At 39.5% G+C, this 12,945-nt stretch overlaps 1 protein-coding gene across 1 annotated transcript; it reads left to right on the top strand.

The window, feature by feature from the left end:
* Positions 1 to 348: 348 nt before the first annotated feature.
* On the top strand, positions 349 to 12,022 carry LOC147178531 (solute carrier family 35 member E2A). Its single transcript, XM_086066864.1, has 9 exons — positions 349 to 643; positions 1,671 to 2,127; positions 3,425 to 3,560; positions 5,972 to 6,099; positions 6,980 to 7,100; positions 7,173 to 7,226; positions 7,310 to 7,382; positions 8,964 to 9,109; positions 9,867 to 12,022. Exons 2-9 carry the CDS (start codon positions 1,845 to 1,847, stop codon positions 10,093 to 10,095), a joined length of 1,170 nt encoding a protein of 389 aa, XP_085922990.1. The 5' UTR covers positions 349 to 643; positions 1,671 to 1,844; the 3' UTR covers positions 10,096 to 12,022.
* The last annotated feature ends 923 nt before the right edge of the window (positions 12,023 to 12,945 follow it).

Here is a 12,945-nt window from a genome sequence, read left to right as displayed (position 1 = left end):
CGTGTATCTGCTTCTCAAACGCGTGTGTGTACGTGCGTGTGTGTGCGCGCATGCGTGCGCGCGCGTGTGGTAGTGAAAACTTCAGAAGTTGTTGAACGCACCGTTGCTGAAGCTACTACAGAAATATACGCATTTATTAAGAAAATAAAAGTAATTATTTTTCAAGCCATGTCAATCGAAACACAAGAAAAATACATTACAGTATATCAATTACATGGCCAAAACTAAGTCACAAATATAATATGTTCCTAACTTCTTTAGAAACTAAACCGGGGTACTGTATATATAATTGTTTGACGCTCAAGTTTTACTTTGAAGATGCATCACTGTTGCCTTAAAGAAATTAGCTTGACGCCGTTAGCCGCCACGTCCAAAAGTCAAGCGCACTGATAAGAGTCTCCCGGGTAGATTAGAAAATGTTTGTCTACAGTCATTGTTGCATCACACAATTCTCTGCCATGCCTTGGACGCTGACCTGACAGCTCGACAGGCCTTAAGCCTCCGCAGTCCTCACCTTTGCGCCCCACGTTGCCGCTAGCAGCCGCTAGCTAACGTCAACGTGCAACTTCCTGCTTGTGTTGTCCTCTCGATTGTTTTGCTAGGCCCTTGGGTAAACGCTATCACGGATTGCTTCGTGTTCGTGGTAAGCTTCTGTTCTTGTCCTTAATAAGTTTTTTTGTCCTCGGTGCACTATAAACGCAAGTGGCTTGTACTGAATGTTTGCAGTGGTTAGGCAGTATCTGTTGTGTTGCAATGAATAAACAGGGTCGATGAACAGTAAACAAATGGTGAGCACAGAGCAGTACTTTTATAGCCGTGAAAATGTGCTTATTGGGTTGGCATATGTTGAGATGTGGTATTTAAAAAAAAAAAAAAAAAAGGGAGTAACACGAGTGCCGATTTTCATTACAATATTGCGTATAAAAGTGGTTGAAAAGGTAAACAATGACGGATGTTGAATAATGTTATTACAGTATAAGTATTGAGATGCTAAACTTTTGATAATAATCCCCAAGAAGGATTTTAAGGACTTAACCTGATTTAGGAAATAGGAGATTTTTCTCAAATTAATATTTTTTTAAATGATTCAAATCATGTATATGTACTAATGTCAGTGTCAAGCCACAATAACTATCTTAACTAACGTGAAAATCGTTTTTTTGCCTGCTAATGAACATGGTTTTATTTATATATTTATTTATATGGTATGATTTTATTGACGCTGCCAAAAGTTTTGTGGCTTGATTTTTATAATGGATTTCAATGCAGCGGATAGAAGCTTGGCGGACTTGGTGGTGGTGGTGGTGGTGGTGGTGGTGGTGGTGGTGGTGGGGGGGGGGGGGGGGGGGGGTCGAAAGGTCAATTGACATACCGTAGTTTAATTGCAACAAGCAGTGGATGAAAACAGGTCAGTTATTTTACATAACTTGAAAAAAAGGCATTGCTTTAAGTTTTTTATCTTTCTCCTGGCATAGCAGTTTCCTATCTTAAGTGCCTTGCAAAACTATTAACACCCCCTACATTTATTAAGCTCTTCTAATAGAAGGTGGTAGTACACCACAATGTTTCAACTTTCCAGCTTTACATGTGTAAGAACCCATAATTAACAATCACCTTAAACTCTGCTCTATGCAGTAGCAGTTCAATGTATTGCCCGTTGTATGTTGCAGGTGCTGCAGGCATCAATACCAGAATGTCTTCAATGCAAGTTGAAGCAAAGAAAGAACGTCACATGACTGATCAGAAGATGCCTTAGTTATACAGCCAGTCTTTCAGACCGTTCATCTCCCGGTTTACCCCAAACCAACTCCCCTCTCTCCTTAAGGGCCTGGGCAAAAGGGGCGATGCCGGGCAACAGGCAGAAAAGCAGCAGGCATTCACTATGGCGCTTTCTGCTCCCGCTTCACATCCGTCAAGAGCGAGTGGTGTTGGCTCGCAGCGAGAGCCTCCCCAGTGACCAGGTGCTGAAGATCATCGTCACGGAGACCACGGTGATCAAGGCCGGCTCGGGGGTCTTGAACCGCCGCTCCCTCACCTACCTGGCCCTCTGGTACTTCTTCAGCTTCTGCACCCTCTTCCTCAACAAATACATCCTGTCGCTGCTGGAAGGGCAGCCGAGCATGCTGGGTAAGGGAGGATGACATACAGAGGAGCCTTGAAGTTTGAGTGCAATGTGTTCTAGGAAACTTTTGATTTCGATTTGTTACTACTCTGGTTCTTAAATCCTTTTTTTTATTTTTTTTTTTATGGAGGAGCCAATCAACATTTTTTTTGTTTTATCTTTTAAATTATGCATAAATATTTTCAATTATGTGTGGATTTTCGCTTTTCTTAGGCATGCCTGGTCCACTATACATTCAGGCACTGGGCAGTAATTGGCACCATAACAAGAAAAAAAAGGATTACTAATGGTACAAATGGTTAAAAACGACTATTTTTGCCTAAATAAAGCTCCTCAATTTACGCCAACGTAGATCCTTGTCATCGAGATGCCATAAGATGGCGCCAAAGCAATAACATAATTGTATTGCTTTGACCCAAGAGAGATTTTGATAATAAATCATAATTGTAATTTTTTTATTTTTGGTTTTTAATGTGTGCCCCCCCCCCCCAAAAAAAAATATTGCATTTGTGATTTAATATGCCATTTTTCCCCCCTGGGTCCTCTTGAATCTTTTTTTTTTTTTTAACACATGCAATTTGAATGAAAATAGACAATATCAGATTCATTATACATTTATCTTTTGGTTTTATAGCATAGGCTTATGCTAAAATAAAGCCAAATAAACAATGAAATTGGAAATACAGTTTAACTACTTGAATGACTAAACACTCACATTCACTATGACAACTAGTGATGGAAAAATGAAGCTTCATGAAGCACTTGTGATATTTTGTGACTCCCCTAGATGTTGCTCTTGGTTTAAATATAAAGGTTAGTGCAAAGGAAATTTATTACATTTCCACTGCATCTTTCAACCAAGAGTGCCATCGAGAGGAGTCAAAAATATCACAACTGCTTCATGAAGCTTCATTTTCCCATCACTAATGACAACTTCATAAAATTCTAACAGGCAAGTGTGCTGTAAACACTCAAGTCACCAAGTCGTCAATTACATTATTACAATAATGCAAACAAATCTGTGACCTTATCACTTAATCTTTACATTTTTCATGAAACAATGATTTGTAAACGTGGACTGCACTTCAATAGAACTTGTCTTCACACCACATAACTAAGTAAATTGTACATGTTAAAAAAAAAGCACATGTTTTTTCCCCCTCCAAAATTGCAGCCTTTGTGATTTGAGAATTGATTGTACTACATTATGTAGATATGAATTTGATAAGTTGTTAAGCCTTTGTTGAGTATCATTGTAATATGTGTTTCATTGTTATTAATGTCTTTCTTTCTTGTGAACAGGTGCAGTTCAGATGCTCTCCACCACCGTCATTGGCTTCCTCAAGATGTTCGTGCCCTGCTGCCTTTACCAGCACAAGTCCAGGAATGAGTATCCCCCCAACTTCATCATGATCATGCTGTTTGTTGGACTGATGAGGTGAGAGGACAGATCTCCTCCAAAGCTGAAATAATTTGTCAAAACGTACAAGACAAAGCACGGTTTTCTAGCAATTGTTAAATGAGCAGCCTTGTGCACTGTTTCCCAACCATTATTGAGCCAAACAGTCATTTGACATTGGAAAAGTCTTGTGACACACGACCAAACAAAAAAGTCACAAAACGTACGACTACTGAAATAATGCGGATCTTGTTTCAATGTACTCACAAATGGACTTGTGAACTCTGGGCCTGCTTATTTGAACGCAGGGTTGATATACAGGTTCTTGCAGGAAGCAATGGCTTATTCTGTTGTGTGAATGGCAGCAGGTGGATACACAGGTTCATTGTACCTTCTGACATCTTATGGCAGTGGTGCCCAAATCCGATCCTCGGGAGACCCTAATTATTATTATTATTATTATTCTCCTTTATGTGTGGTCAAATTTGCAATCTTGCGACCTTTGTTTGTGCCATTTTTTTTTGTGCTGCTACTGTTAATCACTTATTGCATTCAACTGTGCAATATCTATAAACCAGTAGTGGCCCAAAATAAAGTTTTGACGACATAAACAAAACGGACTACTTCTCCCAAATATTGCATGTGATGGCAAGCATCTGCTAGTTAGCATCTGATAGCATCCGGTTAGCATCTGCTGGTCCAGCCGCCGTGTGCCAAGTCTTTCGCCATCATTTAGTAATAAATAAATATACAATCAAGCCACATCTACATGACTAACTAATAGGGGTGTGCCCAAAAATTGATTCTCATAAGAATCGCCATTCTCATTTAGTACGATTCAGAATCGTTTGTAAATGTCCCAAAATTGATTTGATTTAAATAATTTTATACTGTCTTGCCTTTTTCTGTGTGTGCCTTCATTTGGAGCTCTGTTCATGTTGTAGCCGATTTGGCCACTTAGGGGCAGTATGGTTCCACACGGTCTAATACACTGTTAAGTTGTAGCCACGTTAGAGAGTAAAAGGAAAAAGTCACGATCAAGTTATTCCAATAAAAGTTGTTGTTTTTTGCAGTGTGGAGCCGTTCTTTTGAGAGATAAAAGTGCTGCGAGTAGCATGCTAATTAGCATTAGCGAGTCAGACTGGAGTAGATCATTACAATTCCTTGCACATCTATATCAATCAAATCATTTTGAACCCAAAATCGTTCTTAATCGAAAATCGATTCTGAATCAAATCGCAGGCCCAAAAATCGGAATTGAATTGAATCGTGAGACATTCAAAGATTCCCACCCCTACTAACTAATCCAGTAATTGACTCCCCTGATGTGAAGTGATCACTACAGGCGATGACCGCCACTATGAGAAGGATCTCGCTTCTCCGTCTTGTTCTTGGCCCTTTTTATGGCTGCTGTGATCCATTGGGTACGCCTTGGTTCCTCTTTTGGTAGCTTGTACCGCAGAGTGCTTGCTCCTTCTTTTGCCTCCTCTTGTGGCACCTGATGCACATGACCACAGCTTGTACTCAAAAGGAGTTACCAGAGAAGAGGAAGAAGTCCATTTGTCAAAATATTCTATAGTAAAAGAAAATGGGGAACTTCATATTTTTCGTAAGGTGTTTTAAAGTGCTGATAGTGCTATTACAGCAGCTCTTTGTCAGGATTTTGACATGTATAACTGAGTTGCGTTAGCTAACGTGAGCTGCTGCTTGTCCACTGTATGTTCAGGGTTTTCCTGGCTCAAATTGAGGCAGAGGTGGTATCATCCTGACTATGATGGGTGACCACCAATACCAGGTATCGGTGGCAATACCAGTCTTATTTTAAAGTATCAGTACTCACGGCCATTTTACGATTTTATTTATTAGTGGTATTTGGTATCAGTAGCGGTGACTACTCAAGAGTTGCGTTTCGGTGGTATCGATCATCCCTAATCCTGACCATGCGCCATGACGTGCATGTGTTCTGTAAATTCAACTGACTTGCTTTCTTTTTTTTTACAGGCAACATACAATTATTCCATGTTTCAATAATAAGAATAATAGTTCCAATAAGAATATGACTATTATCGGGTGAAAGCATTCATTCATTATCAGTCACTCAGGCTGGAGGTGGTGAGCAAATAAGGTGGAGGTGGCCGCCTCTGAATTTTGTACACAGGAAAAACCTTGATGTTATTTATGCGAGTCATTTTCAGACAATGAAGAAAAAGTCCAGATATCTCTTCTTATTTATTAAGAATATTAGAACAGGAGTGGAGGGGACGACAGGGGAGCAGCAGAGACAGTGAGGAGGAGGAAGAGGACAGAGTAGAGGAAAAAACAGAGCAGGATACTTTAAAGTCACGTGATAAAGTTGGTTAGTAGTTGATAGTTTGAAGTAATATCATAGCGCAAGCCTCACAATTCACACGTTTGGTGGCGTTCTTAGAATCCCTGTGCCGGTTTTCCAGGTTTACCACGGTGGTCTTGGGCTTGGTCAGTCTGAAGAATGTGGCCGTGTCCTTTGCAGAGACGGTGAAGAGCTCTGCACCCATTTTTACTGTCATCATGTCCAGGTTGATTCTTGGAGAGTACACAGGTGGGTCATTTTCATATGATTGGTTCAATAACAGTGAAGACATGCCCCTGCTCAATTTGCTTTTGTAAATCAATTAATTTGACTGATATGATTATTTGAATTATTGGCAGTTGTTAGCATTTAAACAGCAATAATTGTTACTAAGAAAAATTATTCACAATATTCATAGTTCACGTTTTTTTTCCTTTTACAAATGCTCCATCTTTTTCATCCAAGCTGTCTTTACAATTAATGCCATTAGAGCCTCATTTTGTTGTAGATAGACTTTTTACAGTGATATGTTTGAGTTTGTTCAATTGTTGTAGCTTTAGCATGTCTGTGTTGTTAGGATTATAATATATAAAGAATGTAATGGGTTTAATGAGTATTTAGGATCATTTATGCAATTGTAGCCACAGAGTTTGAAGGGACATGTTTTGGCTTTGCATTATTTATTTATTATTATTATTATTTTTTAAGTATATTGCAGTGGGCCACCATCATTTCCTCTGTCAATAAAGGATTGCCTTTACTATGAATGTATACAATTTTAACTTTATGGAAAAAAATGGCTTTAAGTGTGGATGTTATAGCATGAGAGACATTTGCCCTTAAAAAAAACAAGGTGGCATGAAAAACTCATAGCGTTTTTGTTCAATTTATATGAAAATGATCGACCCAGGTGCACGAAGAATACATTTGCATTCAAATGATTGCTTTTGGCTCTTGTAATTGTCTGCACCTAAACTGTGACCGATCACCTTTTACGTATGTGTCTTGTCATGGGCAGCATGGTGACCTTGCGGCTATTAACCGCTGACGAATCAACGTGATCTTAAGCGGACCCAGATCAGCCAATATGCGTCCTCATTGATCACTGACCACGCCCATTTGAATGCAGGCTTGTGGGTGAACCTTTCTCTGTTCCCCGTCATGGCGGGCCTGGCGCTCTGCACGGCCACAGAGCTCAGCTTCAACTTGCTCGGTTTCTCCGCCGCGCTCTCCACCAACATCATGGACTGGTACGGTAACACTTGCTGCCGATCCGAGCACGCAGTGGCACGCCTCACTTAACCCTCTCGCTCCCATTTCAGTTTACAGAATGTCTTCTCAAAGAAACTATTGAGTGGTGACACTTACAAATTCAGGTAAAAAGACCAGGAACAATGCAAGTGAAATTATACTTTTTTTTTCCTTCTCACAATTGTAATGATTGTTGTTGTCGTTTCAGCCCTCCGGAATTGCAATTTTACACCAGTGCAGCAGCAATCATCATGCTCATCCCGGCCTGGATTTTCTTCTTGGTAGGTCAATTAGTAAATTGTGTCTAGAACGTGTATGATATACAGGTTATAAGTCTGTCGAGTGACAGAGAGCTCAACTTTAGGCTGTACGGTCTGAGATAAAAAAAAGAAAAGAAAAACGTCTTTGGTTTCAGTAGCATTGCAGCGACTGTGACGACACCTTCGAGAAAGCGGCGGTTAACGGGTTGTGTTACAGGGCCATGTTTCACTTAATATTTCATACTTTAGCCAGGCTCAATATTTGTTTTGGGGTTTTTTTCTTTGCGGAGCAGTTTTGCAAATCAATGGCTTCATTTGAGTAGCAACTTTCTAACTTTGAGGAGCAATTTTCATTTATTTTATTTTTCGGTTAATCGCAGCAACAATAAAAATGTGTCAACATTATGAATAAGCAATTGCTTTTCTTTTTTTCTAGAATCAATAGTTTTTGTTTCTTAAATTCACATTGTGTATAGCAGCAAACTATATTTTCTTGTCGAGAAGTGAAGCTAAATGTATTTTAAAACAGCTCTGCTTTAATATAATTTTATGAAATAAAATATATTACAAATTATTCCTTCATTTGCTATATGCGTAGCTAAAAAATTATTTAGTACAAAAAAATCTAAACTAATTTCACTTGAACTTTTATTAATTTAATCTTTTAACTTTTTCTGCTAGACTAATTTAAAGTGAAACAACACTGAATCTTTCAAAAAACGACAACAATAAAATTTAACTAAAATATGTGAAACAAGAAGTGTGAGTAACTTTTGTAGAGTAAGTAGTACGTCAACTCTGAGGAACTGATCCATTTTTTTCTATTGGAAAATATCTTCCCTGTTTTGGAGAAAATACTCTTGAGGGGGGGGGCTTACATTGCAACAATGCATCCAGCAACAAGCAGCTTCACTGGCTCTTTGCACAAATCAACTATTTCCTGAACTCAGTACCACTCCTTCATTTCCTGTCTTTCATGATTAAACAAACTGATTAATCCAGGTGTGCCTGACCTCAGTAACCACGACGACAATGGCCAGACACACCCGGATTAACCAGTTTGTCCAATCATGAAAGACAGGAAATGGAGGAGTGGTATTGAGTTCAGGAAATAGTTGTTTTGTGCAAAGAGCCCATTGATATCGTAGAATGTTTTCCTTGTTTTTTGTCCTTGCGTGTTTGTTGTTCTTTTAAACGCCTTTTTTGGGGGGAACAATGAGAATGGATTCACAGCTGGGAGAGATTTTTTTTAAAGCCTATTTGCTCTATGGTATTTGGTATAATTGAAGAAATCTGGTTAAATGGGCAAAATGTAAGAAATAATATGTAAACAACACTTCTACAATATATTGGTTTCTGTTGTGACAACTTTACTCATATTGTCGCAGATGGGAACAGACCTGGAAAAGGCTTGTCCTATGGATATTTTAATCACGCAGCACTTTGAGTTGCATTTTAATTTATAAAAGGTGCTATAAAGTTGGATTTGATATGAAAAAAAGTTGTGGGAACTAATTTCAAGAAAAGGAACCCTGTTAAATAATATATGTAGCATCTACATTCGTAGAAGAAATGTATCTGATGCTTATTTCTGTTTCACAGGAAACTCCAGCAACTGAGAAGAGTGGACAGACCTTCACCTTCAGTCGGGACATCATCTTGTTGCTGCTCTTCAATGGCGGCCTGTTTCACCTGCAGAGTGTCACTGCCTACGCTCTTATGGGACGCATTTCTCCCGTTACGTTCAGGTACGATGCCTTTTAAAGGTGAAGTCAACCCCCCAATTTTTCGCAGCGCCACTAGTCTAAATATGTTATTCTGTTTATTATTGCGTTAGTGGAATATGAGTTAAGCAGCAAAATCCAGCCGCTTTTATCCAGCCGCTTTTATCCAGCCGCTTTTATCCATCTCAATGGGCGGCCATTTTGCCTCTTGCTGTCGACTGAAGATCATCAATGTTGCTCAGGTCTCGGGTAACAACCAATCACAGCGCAGCTTCAAAAAACAGGTGAGCAGTGATTGGTCGTTGCCTGAGCCCTGAGCAACATGGAGGTCATCTTCAGTCGACAGCAAGTGGCAAAATGGCCGCCCCCTGAGATGGATAAAAACGGCTGGATTTTGCTTCATAACTCATATTCCACAAATGTCATATTATTCAGAATGTCATGTTTAGACTAAGGTCACATGCAGCATATTATTGTCAAGAAATGTTTAAGTTTGACTTCCACTTTAAATGCTTGATACATTGCCTTTCTCAAATTTACTACCTTTGAACATTTATGCAGATTTTTTTGTTGTTGCGCAAACTGATTTTTGTGGTGTTTTAAAATCATTGAATTTGTTCAGCACTAGATGGCGCCAAATAATACACACTGTCACACTGTCTATTTATTATGATGTTTTTATGTTGACTGAATGGAGCTCTTGTGACGTATGCTGAGATTTTTGTGCAAATTTAGCAGTCAAATGAGCACTGAGCACACTCCTCCCTCCTCTCGTCCTCAGCGTGGCAAGCACGGTGAAGCACGCCCTGTCCGTGTGGCTGAGCGTCATCGTGTTCAGCAATCAGATCACCATGCTCGGCGCCACCGGCACCGTCCTCGTATTTGTGGGGGTTTTCTTGTACAACAAAGCCAGGCAGGCCCAGCGGCAGCACTTGCAGGCCATGGCCGCACAGCAGAACCACAAACTACAATCACAGGACCAGAACATCCCACAAGGCCCCGCAGTCTGACTAAAGTTTCTGCATTCTTAAAACTCTCAGAATCATGGCTTAACAATCATGGGCCAGCTGCATTTGTCACCATGCATACATTCCAGTAATAGAGGACCATAAAAATAATTTCCAGGTAAGATCCGGTAGTGAAAGTGACTCTTGTTGAAAGGGGAGAGAAAGCCTTTCTGATTCCTGTGGAACATTTACTGGCAGTTAGCAACGCGCAAAGCATTTGACAAAATGAGAAGCTCACGGTGTCCTTCATCTTTTTGGGGAGGAAGTAACCTTCTTGTAAGCATTTTGTCTTGTGTCTCGATTCCAGGCTGTGCCAGCGAATCTCATCTGTGGTACAGCGGCTGCTAAATGTACGCCATAACTTTGACAGGGATACAGGAATAGCTACACTGTGTACAGTAAATGCACAATGCGAAAAGAGTCTCACTGGACGATCCTCCTGCCAAAGTGTCAATTTACACCACTTGACACATTTTAAGATGCGTCTTAAAAATATGACGGACCAATTACTGCATTCCAGGAATGCTTGTCCTCAGTCGTGATTAGACTCGTTCCCAGTGCATGCTGAGGTCGAAGCACCTTGAAGCTGTGAAACCACTCCCAAGTTGCTGGATGGATCAGTGTATTTGCATAACCTCCCAAGTTAGTTAAAAGGTTCGGTAAAAGTGTGTGAGCGAAAGTGTCTGACTATGGCCAAAATCTTCCTGCAACACATTTGACTATACAGGTAGTTTCAAGCATCAAAATGGATTTACTATTCAACAATTCTACTTTATGAAAATTGTCTTGAATGAAAGAAAACATACACGAGTTCTGTAAATCTCTAGCAGCCTCCAATCTTACTCTAGTGATGTAAAGCTGTACAGAAACTAGATGGACATATACCCAAAATACTATGCGTAGAAAATGGGTGCTACCTGTACTTCCCCACTGCAAATTCACCCAACCATGCCTTTTATGAACCTTATTTGGATCAACAGAAAAAAATGGCTTTCAAGCTGATCTTACTAGTTGAAAGCATGCAAGTAAACACAAGGCAAACTACTCGCCGATGCTTTAGTCTTCGTAGAGAGGAAATGTAACTTGAGTTGGGTGATTCAAAATGGTTTGTGATGGAGCACGTCGGGAGCCATCATGCAGCGAAGAACATACATGTGCAGCACATCCGCTGTTGTTTTTTTCTTTCCTTTTCAGAAACACATCATTGTCACAGTTAATTTCATCTCTGAAAGGGAAATGTTTGTTGACACGTTTCTGTTTTACATATCAGTATTGCAGTGCCTCAACAAGCAGAATCTTCTTATTACTGCTTTAGCAGCTGTATTTTTATTTTATTCGTTTTAAAAAAGTGTTTAGTCTCTTTCAATCCTGACATCCTTCTCAGGTGTTTTTCCTAAATAATCCTGTCATGATTTTCGTTTTAAATGGTGCTTGGAGGCAAAGGTTCCAAATGTTCACCCTAAAAAAATCCCATCAATTGTTAAATGTTCCAAAGTTGCAAATATTGGTTGTGTGTGTGCGTGTTTTTAATGAAATATTTGGGTGCTTGTAAATCAACACTTTTTTTTCAATGATCAGTTTGTCTTAAATTCACATTAGTGGAGTCTGTTTACATTTATGTATAAAGCGGTGCGCACAAATTCTGAGCTGAAACTACTGGGTCTATCTTTAGCATTAAAATAGCTATAATGCTAGCTACCATACTCCACAAGAAGGAAAAAAAGGGTGATAGATGCCACTGACACAATGACACTTTTTACATAATGAATCATGGTGTATTAAAATGCTTGTAATGGGCGCAAGTGTTCATAATGAGACTTATTCCACAGTATAATCAAAAGTCAAGAACTGCAAGCCTTCATCGTACACAATGGTTCACACGTGAGGATGTCAATGACTTTTGTATTTTAATTAAATCGTAAAAAGTGAACAGCTGTAGCTGTTAGATTTGTGACTCGCATATGCACAGCTGGGTAACTAGTGTTGGCAGGCTTGGGAGGAACAAGGACAAGATTGATGCCTAGAGGTCCTGTAGTGTAAAATGACACTCGCGACACTATGGCATACGTATGCAAGAAGTAACATTAGCTATTCATTCTCCAGCCCTGTAAGATGGGACACGGACAAAAAGAGAGGGTGCGCTATTTTTTTAGATTTACATTTTAAATTTAGAGCCACACTTGTTACCAAAATAAAACGAGACCAATCAAAGAACACATTGTCCCAAATTATTAACGGCATTTTTCATTTTGAACCATGGTTATAATATTTTCTGTTACTACCTGGTGCTACACTGTACAGTAATTTACGTTCCTACTGAGCACAAATGTGGACACTCCCCCCCTAGTGGCGGAAATTGAAATATACGCAGAGGAGTCATTCCAAATGTTTTTACTTGCAGATTAGTATATAAAAAAATTGCGAGCGTCACCTTATATATTCACATTTGTCATTAAAATTGATATTTGAAATAACATCAAATTAAATTAAAGCACCGTGCAGTGATGATGTTTTTTCAAAGTGAATTCCAACCCATAATCTGAGTGTCAAGCAGGGACGCAAATGTGTCGCATTTTTATAGTCTTTAGTATGACCCAGCCAGGGATTGAACCCACGACCTCCCAGTCTCAGAGCAGACACTCTACGACCAGGCCAATGAGCTGATTCTGGTTAGGGTGCCATAAGAAGTTATCAGGTCTGTGCTGGGAAATTATGTAATTTCATTGAATTAGAAAGTTACTATTTTTTCACTCCAAAGATACATCTTTGTTGTCAATCAATGCCAGTGACATAACAAAGACGTGCTCTTCTACAAGGTGACAGAGGGTATAATAAATCTGTGTATTGACCTGT

This window comes from Leptonotus elevatus, chromosome 2 (genome assembly GCF_054856555.1).
Source record: "Leptonotus elevatus isolate MCC_2025b chromosome 2, RoL_Lele_1.0, whole genome shotgun sequence".
Lineage (NCBI taxonomy): Eukaryota > Metazoa > Chordata > Actinopteri > Syngnathiformes > Syngnathidae > Leptonotus > Leptonotus elevatus.
This window is presented reverse-complemented; position numbering and strand designations above follow the sequence as displayed.